Below are 20,720 nucleotides of genomic sequence, written 5' to 3'. Positions count from 1 at the left end.
TAATTCAATGAAAGCCATTGCTTGAAATATCATTATTTATCTTTGGTAGGCCCCCTCCATTCCCACCAAGATATTCATTCAGCCCCTAACCCTTGGAACCTGTGAATGTTATGTTATACATGGCAAAGGGGACTTCGAAAATGTCATTAAGGTTACAGACCTTAAGACAGAGAGATGATCCTGGATTACCTACGCGGACTCCATAGAATCCCGCCAGCCCTTAAATACAGTTTTCTCATGGCTGAGGGCAGAAGATGAAAGTCAGATATGGCAGAAGGCTTGGGAAGGGCTCCACTAGCCATGGCTGGAGGGGCCTCTCGAGAAGAATGAGAAGGAATGCGGGCAGCCAGAAAGGAAATGGGACCCTCAGTCCGACAAGCACAGAAAACTGAATGTGCCCAACAACCCGAGGGAGCCTGGAAGTGATTCTTCCCCCAAAGCTCCCAGGAAAGAACACAGGTTGATTTTAGCCTGGGAGGCCCTACACAGAGGACCGGTCAAGCTCACCCAGACTTTTGACCCACAGAAACTGTGAGATAATGTGAGTTGTCTTAAGCCACTACATTTGTGGTGATTTGTTACAGCAGCTGTCAGAAACTAACACAAAAAGCTTTCTTGAATACCGCTGGACCAGACCTTAGATATGATTCCTGTTAAAGAGGCAGAACCTAGATACCAACAGTACAGCTCCCCAAACAAATAACAATACAGATACTAAAAAGCGTGTAAGATTCCTAGTTTTCTTCATAGTACTTATCAGACCTGAAGTTCCAGAATTTGTTTCTTCATTTGTCCTTGTCCTCAAGGACCTGGACACCCCGTTAGCCGCTCAATTCCCAGTGCTCAGTGAAGTGCCGAGTACATAGCTGGTCTCTGATAATACTTACAGAATGAATGCATAAACTATTTTAGTTCTCAGGCTGGAATTTTATTCCTCAAATGACGTACTGTATTTCTAGGGACCTTTTTACCCCCACTAAATTATGCCATGGCAGATAAAAAATTTTTTTTCTTTAATTTTCACCTACTTACACTTTGTTTTTATTTGTTTGCTTTATTTGTGCTTGTTTTCCCAAACGAAGTAATGAAAAAGCTAAATAGAGTTGCTTTTAAAGGTTGAAGGGCCTTGGGCCAGTCCCAGAATTGTACTTAGCTGGGTGCCTTTGGATTATTTTCCAGTGGATAAGAAGAGAGATTTTTCACAAACCATGGTTATCCTGTCTCTCTTTGTCTTTCTTCTATGTCTCCCAAACGTCCATTACACAGAGTGCAATTGTTGTGAACCCCTGTGGCCCCTGCTAAACCCACTTTTTGGGTGGTATTCTCTCTCAGCTCTGTTCTCCTGGTCATTTCTTAAATTTTTTCCAAAGCTTTGTGGTCCCATAAATTGATTTGTTGGAGAAAGAGGAATGTTCTTGCTTAAAAACTTAAAATGCAGGAGACTGTTCTGAACAAATCTTCCTGGCGACAGAGAAAATGGATGCTGTAAAAACTCTAATTTGTGTCTCTAATTCCAACAAATTCAGTGGGTGTTCATTTGAAAGCACCTGCAGATTATAAGGGCTGAGTCACCCCCACACATGAAAGGCACATTGACTTTAATAGGGCATCCAGGGAACAGCAGGCTTTGTCAGTATCTCAGGCATTCATTCTCATTTGAAGCAGGCAATAGTTATTAATTTATTTCTTGAGGCACAAGCATCACAATTCAGTTGCTTAGCTTATAATAAAAACTAGCAAGAAGTACCATTAAAGTGGAATGGGCTCACTCCTTGCCCCAGGGGCCTCACAATTCTCAGTGGGGGTGGGGCCGGACATGAAAGTCATTCTTTAAAATTCCCAGGGAAATTCCTGAACCCACAGGCTAATTAGGACAACTCATATAGAAGAAATTTTATTAGTAGGCTGTAGAAAAGACTCCTTGTTCTTTGATCCTTACTTAGGAAAAAAAAAAAAAAATCCAAGTTTTCAAACAAACAATTTCTTTTCAAAAGTGTTTTGATGATGGCCGAGGTTCATTCAATAAGTCCACTGCACACCCAATCCACTGATATTTAACTTTCCTGTGGTACACTTGAGCTTATTTTGCTTTAAATTCACTGACTGAGGAGATGATGTAAATGGATCTGCAGACTCTTCTTAAATAATGTGTTTCCAACTAAAATATCAGGTGTGCCAAAGTACTACCCAATGTTCACATGTTCAAAAGAGCTTCTTATAATTCAAAAATACAGAAATCTCCAGCAATTCTCTGGTTTATGAAAATCGTTCAATTACATGATGTGGGAATTTTCCAGCCCTGAATCTTTGGGTGTCATCAAAAACTTCTTATATGGGGACAGAGGTCATTTTTTGAATAATTTAATCTTGCTTTCTTACTATAAATATACCATATTCTAATAGGAGAAAACTTTGAAAACATAGAGATGAACAAATATTAAAAGCCCACCTACAATTTCATTGTACAGAGATAAGTACTGATCATATTTTATACACAACCTTCCAGCATTCCAGCATTTTTATATAGATTCATAGACACACATACTTTTAACTTAGGAATTTTTCACTTTGCATAATATTTTGTCTTTTGCTTTCTTAACAATATATTTCAAACAATATACCATGTCCTAAGATACTCCTTTGTCTATAATATTTTTATTTTTAATAGTTGCATAGTATTTCATATTAATGGATAATGCCATTATTAAATACTTCTACTGTGTGCCAGTCACCACTGTCATTTATTTAAACCTCGTGACAATTATATAGGGCAGATGATATTAACTCTACTGTAAAGGTGAAGAAACTGAGGCACAGAGAGGTTAAGTCATTTACTTAAATTCATGGGACTTGTGAGTGGCAGAGCTGAGATTCAAATCCAGGTAGTCTCCTTCTAGCCTGCTCACTTAACCACGGGGCCATAGAATACATAATGCAAAGGTATGCTACCACACGATGGTTTATAGAACATGCCTTCTATTTTGGAGAAGTTTGTTTATTTGTAGGTTTTTTTCTGTAATAAAGTTATCTACATATAATTTTTTTGTTTTGCACACTTCTGATTATTAGGTGATAAGGCATTTATTTCAAGAGAAGTCATGGCCATTTCTAAGAGCTGTGTGTTCTGTCTTGTCATATTTCTTAGAAGGCCATTCTAAATATCTAACTTGAACTTGTCCTTTCCAGAAAATAATTCTATTCTGGTATTTAAAGCTTCAGCTCTAACACTCCATAAGCGGTCAGACCAGACAAATGAGAAATGAAAATGCTTCGTGCCATAATTACTTTTATTTGTAACAGATCTATTTATAATTTATTCAGGGTGTGTGTTTTTTGTTTTCTCTGTAGGATCCCAAAAACGTGTTATCTGGTAGGTCTAACTATATACGCTGGAAACTCATTTCCAAAGGCTAATTTTCCCCCACCTTTTGTCTTAATTTAGGATAGATTTCTTAGTCATTATCTTAAAATATACATGCTTTCTTCCACTACAAAAATTGTCATGTGTTTCTTATGCTTCATGTTATAAAATCACTTTAGAATGGGACCCAGTGGTACTGATCCATCCACCTGAATTCATTGTTCCCTCGTTCACATTTTCACAGCACTTGACTTCTGTGACCTTGCACTAGTGCCATTTTAGGACATGTCTCTTCTTCTGTAGAAGACTATGAGCTCTTTGAAGGTTGTCTTGTTCTTGTATGCCTAGAACAAGGCACAGTGCCTCCTGACACAAAACAAGCACTTGATAAATATTTGAGTGAAAAAAATAAAGAACAGCAAGGCAGAGTACCAGGGTAGTTTAGAAGCAGATGCAGATATCTTTCAAATCTGGGGGCTCATTGAGGGGTTCATGGAGGACATGATATGGGAACTATTCTTTGAAAAATGCAGGGAGGGGTCTTCAATGGTCAAAACTGTGAGAGGAGATCATTCCAGCAAATGGACTGATATGACCAAAGGTCAGGAGGCTTTAGTTCAAGGTCTGTGGTTGGGGGTGGGCAGGGCAGGTAAGGAAAAGAAGTCTGGAAGATATATAGGGAAGTAGGTAGGTTAGGTCAAGGAGGGTTTTGAATGCCAGAGTAAGAAGTCGGGACTTCATTAGGCAATAAAAAGTCAATAAGATGTTTTTATTTTTGTGTTTGTTTGCTTGTGTTTTTTTGTGTATATGCATGGTTTTGGGAAGAGTGAGGTGGAGTAAAAATACCAGATTTGTATTTTATCAAAAATAACCTGGACCTGGTAGTGCTTTGTTAGATGGATTATGTATTAACTAAGGTAATGCCCTAACATCTGTAACAAGTAAACCCCCAAATTTCAACATGGGTATTCCTGGTTGGAGATGAATTTTCTTCACATGGTCACTGAGGGACCCAAACTTCTTCCACCATGTGGTTCTGCCATCCCTTCAAGCCGCTATGTATCCTGCATTCAACCAATGGAAGGGCAAAGAGACTAAGGAGAATCTCCATCTACTTCTTAGCTGCCTTAGCCCAGAGATGACACCCTTCACTTTTACATCCATCCCTTTGGTAAGAACTAGTCACATGGATGAAAGGGAGCTAGGAAATGTAGTCTCTGACTAAGAGACACATTTCAGCAACAAGTCCTCCCTGTGAATTGGGGATTAAAGTCTTTGGCAGACATGGCTTTTTCTGCTGCAGATTTAAAGGAAGAACACTAGAATGGGAGACCACTGAGAAGCCTTTACAATAAGCCGACATGAGTAGAAACTCTGGTCTGAGCCAGGAAACAGACAGAAGGAATGGGCAGGAGGGGATGGGCAACATGTTTTGTTTATGGTTAAATTTCTGAAGCACTTTTGAATCAAGCGTAAATTGAGATAGAGTTTCACAACAACTTGTGAGCTGAGTGCTTATATTTCTACATTAGTTCAGTTCCTCTCCCAGTTTTTCCTCAGGCATTATTTTGTATTCCCAGAACAATGATGCAGTCAGTCTTGGCTCACATTTTAAGTCAAGGAGCTCATTGAGCTTAATTTAAAGTCATAAATTAGGGAATGAGATGCTTCTCAGTGAAGCCATTAGGATAAGTCACCTACATCACCCTAGTCCCGATGTCCTTTCCTAAAGACAGATGAGAACAACAATGACCCATATTTTTATCTTGATTTACCAAGGGTTGATGTATATACCTTACTTCCTTCTCCCAGAGGGCTTTATGTTTACAAGACATTTTTCGATACTCAGAGAAATCCTTGTAATGATATTATTATCTTTCCCACTGGTTTGCCTGAGGATTAACTAATAAAGAGGACTGTGAAGTGCCCTGCCGAAGAAATGCTTAATTACTTGATGACTTAAATGCTGTGAAAGTCTGCTCTCCTAATTGCTTTGCTTTCATTAACCATTGCTGGAACAAGCTTTTGGCTTTTAATTATCAGCATATTCATTTTAAGGATTAGAAAAGGTGGTATCTTCTTGTTAATTTGACTATGAGATAGCAAGATTAATAAACTTGGCCCCTGGGTACTTGGTTATTATTTTTCCAATTGCAAAACAGAAGAAATTTATAAAGACAAAGAGCAATGACTCCTCATTAACTAAAAATAAAATCCCCATGTCCGGGTCTGAGTACAGCTCTGTTCTTCGGTTTTGGTTTTTGTTTTTGTTTTTACATGTAGAGACTTCCTGTAGGAAAAAATACACCTGTGACTTTGAGATACTGATCAAAATGAACTACCCATGATTTAACTGGACCTGGACAGGCAAGAACAGAAATGCACCAGAGAGAAATTTCAAAGTTTTTTCTAAGTGTTTGAAATGTATGGCTCGACAACTGCTATTTGACACTGTGAAGAAAGTGCCTGGGAGAGAGGTTTCCTCCAAGGAGGAAAACCAGACCCTCTGACACAGTGGGCCATCTGGGCTCCCGTAGACAGAGTCCTCTTTCGCACAGTTGGCCCTGTGTCCTCCCTGTCCCCAGGGTCTTAAGGCAAAACGGTCTCACTGTGGTGAGGGTAAGGCTGTCATGGGGACCAAGTCCTTGAATCACATAGGACAGGTGAGCTAATTTAAATTTAATCTGTAGAGCGGGGTCACTTTTATCCATGAAACACATACTGCTCCTGTCACCATTATTGTTACATTTTGTATGAGGTATGATGAACAAAAGCTTTAATCTTATTGAAACTTAGCAGCCACTCAAATTCTCTTCTGATCTAAACACGAATCATTGCACACACTGACTACAGAGCCCCTTCACAAAGGCTTACTGTTTTAGTTCTAAGCCTGGGGAGGGGAGGTATCATTGTCCTGTTTTACAGCTGTGGATGAAGGTTGGAAGGGAGTGGGGTGTGGCTAAATGGCATGCAAAGAAATCTTCTGACTTAGCTATTTGATCCCATTTTATAAACACAGGAAGCTTGTACCTGCTAAGAATTGGGAAGACAGACTGGATTTGGATTTGAGATCCTTTCCACTGCTTAGGGTGCTGGGGATGATGAAAAGTGATCAGCCAAAAGGCAGGCCACAGGGGGAGCTCAGGAAGGCAGGGATTTGGATTGTCGCTGCCTGAATGTGAAGCCTCTGGTTGTTGCAGGGTGTACCATTAGCAGTCAGATAGGAAATTCCCCATCAATAACTCAACTACTAGCACAACTGGAAGAAAGAAGAAATTACAGAAAAGCTGATAACCCCCTCATTACTTGGCTCTCAAAATGCAGTTGGGAGTATAAACTCTGATATGAAATATATACTTGAGCACTAAGAAAGACTTGGTGCAGGGCTCACTCTTTACCCCAAAAAACATGGGGTCAGACAGGCCTGGGTTCAAATTCTGACTCCACCACCGATAAGTTCTGCAAAATTGGCCATGGGACTTAACCTCTCCGCACTCTTGGTTTCCTGAGGCATACACTGACTCCTTATCTCGTTGAATGGTTGTGTGATTTAAATGGCATAGTATAGGGGTGCATGGGTGGTTCAGATGGTTGAGCGTCTGCCTTTGGCTCAGGTCATGGTCTCCAGGTCCTGGGATCGAGCCCCGTGTCGAGCTCCTAACTCGGCAGGGAGTCTGCTTCTCCCCCTCTTTCTGCCTCTCCCCCTGCTCGTGCTCTCTCTGTCTCTCTCTCAGATGAATAAATAAAATCTTTAAAAATAAACAAATAAATAAATGGCATAGTATATATAACACACCAAATGCCTGGCTATTGCTATCATTATTGATATTTAATATACCTTTCTCACTGTGTCAGAACTCCATGCCATCTTCTGCCTTAATTACACTTACTAAAGGATTTACCCAATATCTCCTTGTCATGTTAGCTCTCTCTCTCTTTTTTTTTAAGATTTATTTATTTATTTATTTGACAGAGAGAGACACAGTGAGAGAGGGAACACAAGCAGGGGGAGTTGGAGTGGGGGAAGCAGGCCTCCCGCGGAGCAGGGAGACTGATGCGGGGCTCGATCCCAGGACCCTGGGATCATGACCTGAGCCGAAGGCAGATGCTTAATGACTGAGCCACCCAGGTGCCCCAGCTCTCTTTCTTAATATGCTTTATCTCCTCAAGTAAAGTGTAGTCTTTGAAGGATGGAGATCTATTTTCTTAGGATACCCTAGAGTGCTCAGCACTGCATCATGTACACAGTTGGTGATTTTTAAGACATTTTTAGATTAATGTCACCTTGGTATCCAGCTCTGACCTCATTCCTACTTTCTCCTTGTTTATTGAGAGCTTGACTGTCAATGGAAATTTTAATGGAAAAAGGCCTGGAGGTGGAAGGGTGTGGGGGCAGGGCCCACTACTATTGCTGAAAAAAGCTTGAAGTTATGAGTCTAATTAGCCTAGATTAGATTAATTTCAACTCGCTAGTTACATCTTCAGGCATAAATGGAGAAAATAACTTCCTCCTCATAGGGTTCATGTTAGGGTAACTCTTATGTGTTGGGACAGGGGGAGGGACTCAGCAAATGTTGTCTTTTCCGTCCTTCCTCTACACTGATGACATCAATGAAATTAAAAACATTTACAAATTTTCCCTTCCCATACCGCTGCCATTACTAGGTTTGGATTATTACCTTTGCGATACCTAAGCCGTGTTCGTACATATAGGCCAGGTTGAACATGGCTTGTGCGCTGTGGTACTTGTCGGCTGCAATGCTGTAATGTGTGGCTGCTGTCTGGTAGTCTTTCTTAGTCCCATAGCCATAGTAATGGTAATCTCCAATTTTTACTCTAGCGAATGCATTGCCTGATAGAAATGTTAGAAAGAGAAGAAAAAGAACTCTGATGATTCATGTACAGTCCCTAGTAACTCAACCTAATGGTAATATACATTAAAAAGAAAAACAAAACACTTCAGAATCTTGGAATCAAGATTAGATATAACTTCTGGAATATAAAATATAACTCATCTTTAGCTATCTTCATTGCAGGCATAACTCCCATGATATGGTATGAATGTTCTTAAAGAATAAAAAATTGGGAATTTTACATTTTAAATTCATTTTTTGAAGGTAGGTCAACTCTTGGGAAACTGGATCCCACCCCTTTGGTTCTCAAACTTAACCCCTGAAGCTCTACTCTCCTGCATCACCCAAGTCTCACTCTTTCCTACATCAGTCCCATCAGTCATTTAAACACACTTTGGTATCTTCTGTCAACAAAAACACATCCTCTCTTTATCCCATGGTGTGCCCTTCTAACTACTTCTCACTTCTCTGCTCCCTTCACACTTTTCCAAAGTGTGTTCTATACTCACTGTCTCCAAAGCTTCACCTCCTACCCACATACTCTTCAACCCCCTCCAATCTGGCTTCGGCCCCTCTCCATGAAACTGCTACTTTCAAGGTGGTTGATAACCTCCATGCAGGTAAATCCACCAGTCACTTCCCTGTCCTCATCTTACTGGACCTCTATGCAGCCCTGGAGTCATTGGACCTATCTGCTCACACACTTTTCTCTCTTGACACCAGTGACCTTGCATCCTCTTGATTTCCCTCCTGTCTCATAGGCCTCTCCTTTCCAAATTCTTGCCTGATTCTTCCTCTACCCATCTTGTAAATATTGGAACATTAAGCGTTTATTAGTTGACTCCTTTTTTCCCTTTCTTCTCTTCCTTCTTTTCTCTTCTCTTTCCTCTCTCTACTGCTCTCCTCTATCTCAACTCTTTTTCTAGGTGATCTTGAGCAGTTCCATGCCAATCTTGATATTCACTCTTCCTGAATTTCATCTATAGTCCTGTCTCTCCCCAAGCCCCCAACTCCTCTAATTGCCTCTTTGATTTCTCTACTTGGATCTCAAAGCATGCAATAGAGATTCCTAACACCATGCTACCTACCTCCCTCAAACCAAATCAAACCAAATCATCAGTTCCATCGCAATCTCAGTGCTAGCACCATTGTTCAGGCCATAAATCTAAGTTAGTTATTCCTAGTTATTTCCCCCTCATTTCTTATTGAATCCTTCAGCAGGTCCTACCTCTAAAACACACCTGTTTGTTGCTGTCTCCTTCACCACCTAGGTCAAGCCTGGAGTACTACAATAGCCTCCAAACTGTTCTTTTATCTCCACTTTTCAATATCTTCTCCATACAACAGCCAGGATGATTTTTTAAAAAGTTTTATTTATTTATTTTTAGAGAGGAAGAAAGAGAGTGCTTGTGCAGGGGCGTGCATGCATGAGTCAGGGGAAGGAGCAGAGGGAAAGAGAGAAACTCCAACAGACTCCCCTCTGAGTGCAGAGTACCACGCAGGCCTGAGATTACAACCTGAGCTGAAATCAAGAGTTGGTCGTTTAACTGACTGAGCTGCCCAGGTGCCTCCCAGGATGATTTTTTTTTTTTAATGTAAAGTCAAATCCTGTTATTCCCCTGTTAGCCCCAAAGTGATTCATTTTGCACTTGGAATAATATCCAGACTCCCTACCTGACCTCCCAGTCATGCTTCATCTGCCTTCCGCCTCCCTGACTAGCCTCATCACATGTCACTTTCTTGATATATTCTAGCTTTCTTAATATTCCATAATACTCCTTCAACACACCAAGCTCATTCTTGCCTCAGGACCTCTGCATTGAGATCCTTCATGTTCCTCTGCCTGTCACGTTTGAACTTCCTCTGACTCTTCATGTTTGGTTTCTCGTTATCCAGGTCTCACTGCAAATGTCACTTCCCTCCTAGAGGCCTTCTCTGACTGCCTTGTCTAAAGTGTCCTCTCAGCCCCCACCCCAGGAGTTACCTATCTCATCTATCTCACCTCCATGTTTTCTTTCCTTCACAGCACATATCGCTAATTATTTGTTTACTTTCTCTCTCTCTCATGAATTTATTTTTTCTCTCTCTTAGGAGGACAAGAACTTTGAAGTTCTTGATCACTGATATCGTCCCAGACCTAGAATGGTACTTGACAAATATTTATGGAATGAATGGACAGACATGGTAGGAAACTTTTTAGAAAATGCTTTTCCCAAATGTTAAATAATTTAGGATCTTACTTTCCAACAAATTTGGATATATTCAGGAGTAGAAAAAAGTTCACGTGACTTTTTAAGATATGAGACTTTAATCTTTCAAAGGCCACTTAGGGATGACCTCTAAGGGTCCTTTTGGGGTCCATGTTCCCATTCACTAGGAAAATGTTAATTGAAAAGATGAGGGAATGCTAATCTAGGACATCCGTCTCAGGTGTGGCCAACCCCTCTAGCACGGTCTAGACTTACTTGGAAAAGGAGGAAGTGCCCTGTGTAGTATGGTCTGAGGTATATAATTAAGGGCTATAGGACTCCTTCCATCCAAAATTTTCCCCATATTTGACCAATGCAATGCCTAAAATCCTTTGGAACTGATTCCTCTAGGTACTGAAGTTCTTTTAATCTTCTAGAATCCTCTATTAAAATGTAATACCATGAGCCATCGTTAGCTCTTTCTGAGTAGAGGTATTATCATAAAATTTGTAAGCTGCTAAAGACATTGGTTAAGAGGGTTTGCTTCCCAGATGCTTCAAAAGGTACAGACAGGGCACCTGGGTGGCTCAGTCGTTAAGCGTCTGCCTTCGGCTCAGGTCATGATCCCAGGGTCCTGGGATTGAGCCCCATATCAGGCTCCCTGCTCAGCGGGGAGCCTGCTTCTCTCTCTCCCATTCCCCCTGCTTGTGTTCCCTCTCTCGCTGTGTCTCTCTCTGTCTAAAAAATAAATAAAATCTTAAAAAAAAAAAGGTACAGGCAGCTGGGGGCAAGTCCTTATAGCACTGCTACCCAAGAGAGGGGCCTGGACAGACCTTGAGAGGCAAAAAGCCCTTAAAGCCTTAATGAGAAACCCACTCCATTTCTAATTTTGCCCAAAGCTGCCCTCCATTGACCTAAAGATTCTTTCTGGGCCATAACCACAAAAGAACAGGACTTCTGGTGCATTTAAGTGGTAAGCAGGGCCTCTGAACTCCCTGAGCTGGAAGGCAGTGAACGAACAGGTTTTCCAGAGGAGTCAGTTCCACTGTAATTAAGGGGCTGACTGGGGACATATGGTGACTCTGACAGGCTCTCAGGGGGTCACTTGACAGTGGGAAGGATTCCCCCCTTGAATTTCACAGTCACAGCATGGTGACTGAGTCCTGATGGGTCAGCACTCTCTTCACACACAGCCCACTGCTGAAAGAAGCACCACCAGCGCTGATTAGATACGTTCATTATTACGTTTCCTAACCTTAAGTGAGGCACTCAGCAGCCTCATCTCCAAGGACATTCATGCCTGACCTCTCTTGTGACACATAATTATTTTTAGTGGCTTGACTTTTTTTTTATATTGGCGAATTCTGTTTTAATATTAATGTCCCCTCGCTTTCAACGTCTCCTTTCCTTGGTGCAATTTCCACACATTTCCTGGCTTGGAATAAGCCTGTATTTGCTGCAACTGAGCTGATTTGCCATAGCTGAGAGATTGGTGTTGTTTCCCTATGCCAAACAAGGTCTTTATTGCATTTTAGAAAACACACACCTTTCTTCTATAGGGAATTTCTCGCTAAAATCGCTTGGATGGCTTGCTGCCCCGTCACCGGCTCAGCTGGATCTGTGAAGGCACCCCTGTGACTTTTCCTCTCGGCTTCATATTAGTGTCAGCTGAGAATTCTTTTTTATCCCATTCACTTCGTATGGAAAGAGACGATTCGACCTTACCATGAGACACTTTTAAGAAACTTAATCGTAAATAAAAATTGCTCTTTTACTGCATGAGAGTTCCTCACATATCCAAATCCTGATCGTGAGAGCTTTGCAGCATCTGTTTGTTTTTACTAATGCCACCTGCCAGTGCTTTCCCACCAGTGTTACTGTATATTCTTCATCACATGTGAACCCTGTAAGCAGGGCACAGGGAGAGGATCTTGATATTTGACTCTGGGTTTTGTTCTGTTTTGTTTTCTGGTGCTAACATGTTAATAGTTATAATAAAGATATGAAGTTTGTAGTAATCATCAATGTGGTATTTTAAAAGAGCTATCAAGTGAGTCATAGATCCATGAATAATTTTGCCTATAAATTCATTGAGACATAGGTCACTTCTCTGATAAGTTCAGAAGAAAACTCAGCAAATGAGTGACTGAAGTCAGAACAAGAAAACTGGTTTCCTGAGTAAAACTGATGTTTCAAACAACGGCTCTGGTGCCATGGAGACCGAGCCATAGAAAAATTCCTATGGTTTACCAAACCAGGGACCTAGAGAATAACAAAAAATGCCTGGAAATGACCCCTCACCAAAGACTGACCCTAAGATTGGTACAGTTCGAAAGACCACCTAATTGATATCCTGCAGCTTTCTGCTTATATGCCCAAGAACCCAGCTGGAGCAAATCGATGACTAATAGTGGGCAGGGACCAGGTGTATGCTCATTTTTTTTGTTTGTTTGTTTTTGTTTTTTTTGTTTTGATTTTTTTTATTCTTATGTTAATCCCCATACATTACATCATTAGTTTTAGATGAAGTGTTCCATGATTCATTGTTTGTGCACAACACCCAGTGCTCCATGCAGAATGTGCCCTCCTCAATACCCACCACCAGGCTAACCCATCCTCCCACCCCTCTCCCCTCTAGAACCCTCAGTTTGTTTTTCAGAGTCTATCGTCTCTCATGGTTCGTCTACCCGGTGTATGCTCATTTTTATCTAGGTTCTGTACCTTGAATGGCAGCTCGATTCCATAGGAGAAGTGCCATTGGATACATCTTCTCTTTTTCAAGAATTTTAGCCTTTTCTAAAAAAAGGAGACATTTCATTAGGAAGGCTTAAAATACCCGTGTAGTAAAGTCATTTATGCATATGTATGATTGGGGAATTGCAGAGAATTTTAACTTATCTTACTAGATTCCAAAATGAATGCTGAATTGCTTTGAGCTACTTCATACCCCATTTCTGCAAGTAGTGCATACTGAACAAGAGAAGAATCTATATCACCATCTTTATAGGCAAAGTATGCTGTCAGGAATTTCTCAGCCCAGTGGCCTAGTTCACAGACACCTTTATAAAGCTGTACATGGAAAAAGAAATCAAGCAGACTAGTTAGCCGATATACTTCATCCCAGGCAAATGATAAATGAAGTCAATCTTCAGCTTCTGCTGGCTGGTCAGGCAAGGATTTTGGGTCTAAAACATGGTTTCTGAAAATTATTTAGGGGGAAGAGATAATACCTTTCATAGGCACAAAGATTACAAGTGTATATTTTTTGGTCTTGAGCTGAAACTTCCTGAGGCTTATTTTAAATTTACATAATAAACTCTCCTGACTTAGAGGCTATTTGGCAGGACAAGAATGTATCGACTTCTATTTTTTAAAAAAAAGGACTTTCTGGGTACTGCTGCTCTGCAAGGGTGAGTTATAAGGCCACAGCTGATGTGGAAAGGAGAGAATGAAGGGAAGACAGTGCCTGAGGGTGTAGGTGACATAACCGCGAGGGAGGTGTGCAGAGCTCTGTGGGGACAAGCGTCAACTTAGCTGAATAGCCCTTATGTAACCAAAAGAGGTTAGCCATACATAATTCATTAGGAAGCTGGCAAAGGAGCAAATCTAAAGATAGATTATTAGCTGGCAGCTTTTGAAATGAGTTTCAGAGGGGCCAGATTGCAACATGGAGGTATTTATATTGGTGCAGCGGAAGTGTTTAATAAATCAATAAAGGGCATTAAGGTCCTAAAAGCTTTCTTTTGAAAAGTACATCACTGGCTCGGGCTGAAAGGATTCACTTTCTTAGTTGTCATCCAAATCATCAAGAACCTAAGGACCTTGCTTTCTGGGAAGAAGTGGGCTACATTTTCTGGGCTCAACCAAGCCTTTCATTTCCCAAGTCACAACTCCTAGTCCCACTTAGAAGTGCCAAAATGCCCTGGCCATTTGACTGAAGGCTGAGACCGAGCCCCCTAACTGAATTCTGAGGTGAGCTCTGAACCTGATGAAAAGCCAAAAGCAAGAGAGGAGGGATCATTTCTCTTCTTCCCTTTCCCAGCCCGAGTTATGTTTACGTCACAGCTTTTCCGCCCTGGCAAATGTCCGTGTTCACACTCTGAACTGGGAGAGGCAATACCTATAAAATCAAAGGCACCAACAACTTAAGGACAGTATCACCTCCTCTCTGTGATAAATGAAGAATGCTTTAGAAACATCCCATTATTTACCTCCACAGCAGTTCTGCATGATCTTAACACTCCCGTTCCTGTCGCGTACATCTCGGCCAGGTAATAAATGGCGAGGGGCTGCCCACTCTGAGATGCCAAGTAAAAATATTTGAAGGCAAGTTTATAATCCTTCCATACTCCAGAGCCAGCTGAAAATTAAAATTATTTTGAGCCACCCCTTATTCGTTTTATATTTTATGTTATAATCTATGGGTATAATGGTCACAGTGATGCCCACTACTTTACACTTGATCTTAGCCAAAAGTAGGATGAGAAAAACCAACCAAAAGTCAAGCTGTTATAGATCCACTATTTAGAAGGGAAAGAAGTTAAGTTTGATTATAAGGAAGAATGTGGAAATTTATGTTCTTGACCTATTCAGAAACCTGAAGAAGAAAGACTCTTCAGTCTCATGAAAATATCTTCTTAATACAGCACACCTAAGGTTAATAAAAAGCAGACCAAGAGGTGGTCTCTGAGGACTAGGGACAACATCAGGACGTGGCTCACCATCCTTGTCCTTCCACACCAGGAGACCAGTAGAGCTCCTCCCAGCCGTAATTACAGAGTTTGGAGCCGGCGAACTCCAGCTCCCGGAGGCCCAGCTCAGACTCAACTCATGCTTGTAGCAAGGAGAGGCATTTAAGGCTAGGGTGGAAAATCAGCACACTCTCAGCAGCTTGTCCTGGCTCTCTCATTACCCCTTTATGAGTTGGGCACCTCTAAGGCACTTCATTTGTAAAAGGAGAGGCTTTCACTAGATGGTCCTTAACCTGTCTTCCAGCTCTCAACATTTCATAACCTTTAGAAACAGTGCCACTAAGAGCAAAGACTCTGGAGGCAAATCACTTGGGTTTGAATCCCAGTTCCACTAACTGCGTGATCTTGGGCAAGCTATTGGACCTTGATGTGCCTCAATTTGCTCATCTATAAACTGTAGGATACTCTTAGACGTGTTGAGAGGACTAAATGAGTATATACACATAAAGACTTAATAAACATTACTATTACTCTTATTCTAGAGGCTTGAGGAATCTGATAGATCCTGGGCCTGCCAATGATGCAATCTGCTGCTGCCCTAGCTCCATGTCAAAGGAAGGACTTCGGATACTCAGGTGTGTTCAGATCTCTTGGTACTCATCTTGGGCACTCCCTCTCTCAATCCCCACAGAGCATTACAAACTTTCATGGCTTTCTGAGACCTCCTACCCCAATCACTCTACCTTTGCTCTCAGAAGACAACTTGGTACCTCCTGGCTCCTTGAGGAAATTCTTACATTGTCTTTTCTCACTTGCCTCTCTCTTCCTCCCTCCAGATTTACATCTGCACCATCCTTTCCTCCAACTCTCCAGTCTTTGATAGTGAGAAATCCTTCCTCTTTATCAAGACTAAGGAGGCCTCCACCTATCTGGGTGCAATCAGATCCTAATGCCACCCAACTTTTTCTAGAACCTCTTCATCAATTATCTCATCACTCCCAAGACACATAAACCATCTCCATTGGCTGGCTCTTTTTTTTGACAAAAATTATACCCAGGTCTCTCATCATCTTAAAAAGAACTCCCTCTTGGTTCTTGGTCCACCTCATGCCACTGTTCCATCTCTCTTCTTCCATTTAAAGGCACACAACTACCAAGAATATTTTTACTCATCTACTTTCTCACCTTCTAATCATACCTCAATCCATCATATCTGGCTTCTACCCCAACCAGTCCGATGACCACACAAACATTCTCTATATTGACAAGTCTCATGGATTCTCAGCCCTTTCTTATTTGTTTGTTTGTTTTTGTTTTGTTTTGAAGAAGCAGGCTTCTCATTGCATTTCACAGGGGTGATCATTTATTCTTTCTTCAAAGTTATATCCTGTGGCTTCCTTAAGATCACTTTTCCCTCTTATGCCTCTGACCATACCTTTTCAGTCTTTTTGTGACTACTCTTTCTATGCCCATCTTTTCAATACAACACTGAGGACTACCAGATTTCTGACCATGGCTCACTGTTCCTCTCATGCTCTCCCTCTTTTTGAGTGTCTCAGCTACTTTTAACTAACTCCTGTTATGTTGATGCCTCCCAAATCTTTCTCTTCATGTCTGACTTTTCTTGTGAGTTTCATACCTGCTTTTGGGTATGCTCATTGGATATCACAAGGCACCTCAAATTCAACCTTTTCAAAAGTGAGCTTCCTGACTGTACCTCCTTGCTTCCTCCCTCAACTGGTGTCCTCTCCTTAAGTCTTCAAATTCCTCCTCCAATTGCTGCCTCAATATTCTATCTAAACCAATCACTCCAACAATTTGATCTTTGTTAAAAAAGGAGTAGACTTAATAATGCATTTGTCATTCTTGGTATAGCAGCCATATTTGTAGCACTTACAGTAGTACATGAAGCCTAATTGAAACTGTGCATTGGGCCATCCTTTCTCTGCAGCTTTCTGAAAGTATTTAAGTGCTTCAGCATAATTCTGCAAGATAATTACACTCTATTACTCAAAGGTGTATTTATAACTCCATGGTAACAATTGCCTTCCACTTAAAAAAAAAAAGAGTATAGATAGTGCTTTATGTGATTTAGGCTAATTAAAATAATATCTGAAGTATTATACATTTTATTTCATTATTATATTGGATTCTATTAGGAAATAATTATCTCATTTTCACTGTAAATTATGTCTTTTCCTACACTGACAGGTTTTGTTAAATATTGGGGGAAGGTCACTCAAAAGGCAGAGGTTACACTAAGAAGATAAATTTCTCTACCAGAAAAAATCCTCGGAGGTTGTATGATTAATAAGGTTACTTAGAATCTATAATTCTAAGATATAATTAGGGTTGTTATTCTTGTCACAGATCTGTTCTATGTCTCTTTGGCAAATATTCCACTAGATTATTATATTTTCTATTGTCAAATATGATAGTTTGGCAAACCAGATATTAAAGACTAATTCCTTTTAATTAGTCAACGATCATGAATTTTATCCTATAAATTGCTAGAAATGTGTTGAAAAGATAAAGAAATTTTTTAACTTACCACAGGAACTCCTTTTCCATAAAAGTAAAGAAGACCGAGCCCATGAAGACCAATTGCATTGCCCTGGAACAGTTTTAAAAATCCAAGTAAAGTCCCAGAAGAATTCATGATGAGGAAAATTATGACAAAATCATTCTAAATATTTAAAATGTACCCAGTAGGGGATTAAATCAAGGCAAGTTAATCAGGCAGTTGGTAAATTACTCTGTCTCTCTCTAGTTTCTCCTTTCAGACCTTCATAACCCCCTTTGACTAGAAAAGAGGGAAATGAAGGTCAAATCTTTTCTCCATTCTTTCACTCAGCATTTATTTAGTGCTTGTTTTGTGTGTGACTCCATAATAAGTGTTGGACTGAGGTAGGAGGTGAAAGTTAAAAGATGAATGAATAATGATCCCTGCCTCAGAGAGTTCACTGGCTAGTGGGCTCTGATCAACTAGGTAGCACCTCTTAAAATAGCCAAGTCAAATGTGGTAAGTCCTATAGTAGAATCAGATTCAGGAATGTTGTGGACACCTAGTTGTATGTTGTTGTGGACATCAACAGCCTAGATGAGCCTAGGGCCTGAGGGGATTGAGTTGTCAAAGGTGATTGACATTTGAGCTTGGTCTTGAGGATGTGTAGGAGCTTTCCAGAAGGAAGTCTATCCAGACACTTGTTACCTGCTTTGGTCAAAGGAGGTTGATATAAATGGCCAAATAACATTTTAGAGATTCTGTGAATTTCAATCTAGCCATTATGGACGGTAAAGCACTGTTAGCATATGTTTCTTTATTCAAATATGTTTCTTTATTCAAATTTGACTGCTTATAACATCATCAATGTCTTCTTTTCCATTTGATGTTAAATTAATTACCATTTCTTTTTCTAATTACTATTCTTAAGAGTCTAGGGAAGGGAGTTTTTAGCATGTTTTAGAATTTAACGCATGTTCAAATATATTGATATTTAGCATATCAATCCAGGATGAAGAATGAACCTTAAAAGTGACTTTCCCAACCAGGAAACTCACTTTTCTTTTTGTCTCCCATCATGTATTTCACTCTTTCGTGACTGAGTGAGGAGGCACATTTGGCCCACCTGTCATTTAGCAGACCTGTAAGTTTGTTTTACAGGTTTATAGTATTTCCTCAGGAACTCAAGTTTTGATTGAAAGCTCTCCAGATTTCTTCTTACCTCCTAAATGGAGTTATTGTGGATGCAGCCAGAGTACCTCTCAGTGATACAAGAATAGCACATAACTAGAGAAGGCATAGTTGAAAAAAATTTTCAAAACTCCAAAGTTTGAGCTTACGTATACCAAAGGGCCAGCTATTGTAAGAATTCTTAAGGATGGTCCAGCTGTATTTAAAACAGGTGGAATATAGCTGCTCTCTTCTTCCCACTTGTTCCATGACTACATCTACCTGTGGTCCTAGGACTCTTGGGATGGTCTGGTCTGGGGGTGGTAAGGCCTGCTGTGATGGTTGTGGTAAAGTCTGGTGAGTCTGTCTTCCAACTATCCTCATTTTAGGTCTTGAGACAAATGGAAGGGAAGGGAAATGAGAAGAGGGAAGGAGGAAGGGAGAAAATAGGGTACAAGTTCTAACTTTTGACTCACCAACTGCATAAGGACCAGAGGACTTATTTGTAACTTTCAGGTCAGGAGTAGCCAACTCAGATATACCTCCAGGAGCCATTCAGGTACTGTAAGAAGTACATTAATCCAGGCAATAGAGTGACAGAGACTGAGACAAAAGAGAGGGTTCCTGCCCCGTCTAAAGGCAGCAGCAACCCCTCCGCTCTCTGCTCCAGGCCGCTGTTGTCACATAGAATAGCAGCCTCATCTGGTCAGCTCTTCCCATTTTCCAAGAAAAGCTGGATGTCCAGACTTTTATATGACATTTCCTGATCTTTGTTACTTCAGTGTAGTTGACACACGGTATTACATTATTTTCAGGTGTATAGGGTAGTGATTCCACAACTCTCTATACGTTATGCTATGCTCACTGCAAGTGTAGCTACCATCTGTCACCATGTGAGATTTCCTACTCTTTGAAACACTTTCTGGGCCAAACAGAACATATGTATAGGCAATCCCCCCATATATAACTTCCACTTCAGGGCTCAGAGCTCTTGCTTAGGTTAACTGACATGAACTTAGAGAGCACATGGTCATTTATTTGTCAAACATTTAATGAACCTCTACTATGTACTAAGACCACCATCCTCCTCTAGTTGAGGAGACATGGTCTTCAGATAGTATGAGAGAAGGCACAAGGTAGAAGCAGTAAAGTTCCAGCAGTACAGACAGTGAATGGAGGGCAAGAGCAGAGGAGGGAAAATTATATGAACCAACATGGGTAGAGATGGCTTTGTGGAAGGAAGCTGTCCTCTGGGGGATGGGTAGGATTCCGAATGGGGGATTTTGGGAAGGGAAGCAAAATGACAAAAGTGTGAAGAGGAGGATGGGCCTGATGTGTTCAGAGGTGTGAAAGAGAAAAGCAGAAGGGCACTCCTGGGTGGCTCAGTTGGTTAGGTGTCCGCCTTTGGCTCAGGTCATGATCCCAGAGTCCTGGGATTGAGTCCCGCATTAGGCTCCTTGCTCAGCAGGGAACCTGCTTCTCCCTCTGCCTCTTCCTCCTGCTCCCCCTGCTTGTGCTCTCTCTCTCTCTCTGACAAATAAATAAATAAAATCTTAAAAAAAAAAAGAGAGAGAGAAAAGCAGAAGAATATGGTCCAATATGGACCAAACAGGATAACTGCTTATGTTTCTGAGTAAATAAGATAAAAGAAATCATAAAGACTGTAGCTTTGCATTCTGGTACTGATATGACTTAAAAACAAATTTAAAAACGTATGTATGGTTATAGACATTGGGGAGGGTATGTGCTGTGGTGAGTGCTGTGAGTTGTGTAAGACTGTTGAATCACAGACCTGTATCTCTGAAACAAATAATACATTATATGTTAAAAAAAAAAGAAGAAGAAGATAGTAGGAAGGGAAAAATGAAGGCGGGGAAATCGGAGGGGGAGACGAACCACGATTCTAGAGGGGAGGGGGTGGGGGGGATGGGTTAGCCTGGTGATGGGTATTAA

General features: G+C 40.8%; 1 protein-coding gene across 1 annotated transcript in view; it reads right to left on the bottom strand.

Moving 5' to 3' along the window:
• The window catches only part of SEL1L2 (SEL1L2 adaptor subunit of SYVN1 ubiquitin ligase), a 110,664-nt gene that overhangs the window by 552 nt on the left and 89,392 nt on the right, over positions 1 to 20,720 (bottom strand). Inside the window, exons 12-17 of the mRNA XM_064572802.1 lie at positions 17,646 to 17,708; positions 16,992 to 17,079; positions 14,615 to 14,763; positions 13,307 to 13,472; positions 13,125 to 13,199; positions 8,041 to 8,213 (exon numbers count right to left, since the gene is read on the bottom strand). Coding sequence (XP_064428872.1) covers positions 8,041 to 8,213; positions 13,125 to 13,199; positions 13,307 to 13,472; positions 14,615 to 14,763; positions 16,992 to 17,079; positions 17,646 to 17,708 — 714 coding nt within the window. The remainder of the gene's footprint in view (positions 1 to 8,040; positions 8,214 to 13,124; positions 13,200 to 13,306; positions 13,473 to 14,614; positions 14,764 to 16,991; positions 17,080 to 17,645; positions 17,709 to 20,720) is intronic.

The sequence above is a fragment of the Mirounga angustirostris genome, unplaced genomic scaffold (genome assembly GCF_029215605.1).
Source record: "Mirounga angustirostris isolate CCGP_5_RB_7025 unplaced genomic scaffold, mMirAng1.0.hap1 SCAF_10, whole genome shotgun sequence".
Lineage (NCBI taxonomy): Eukaryota > Metazoa > Chordata > Mammalia > Carnivora > Phocidae > Mirounga > Mirounga angustirostris.
Note: the sequence above shows the minus strand (reverse complement) of the source record. Positions and strands in the feature narration are given on the sequence as shown.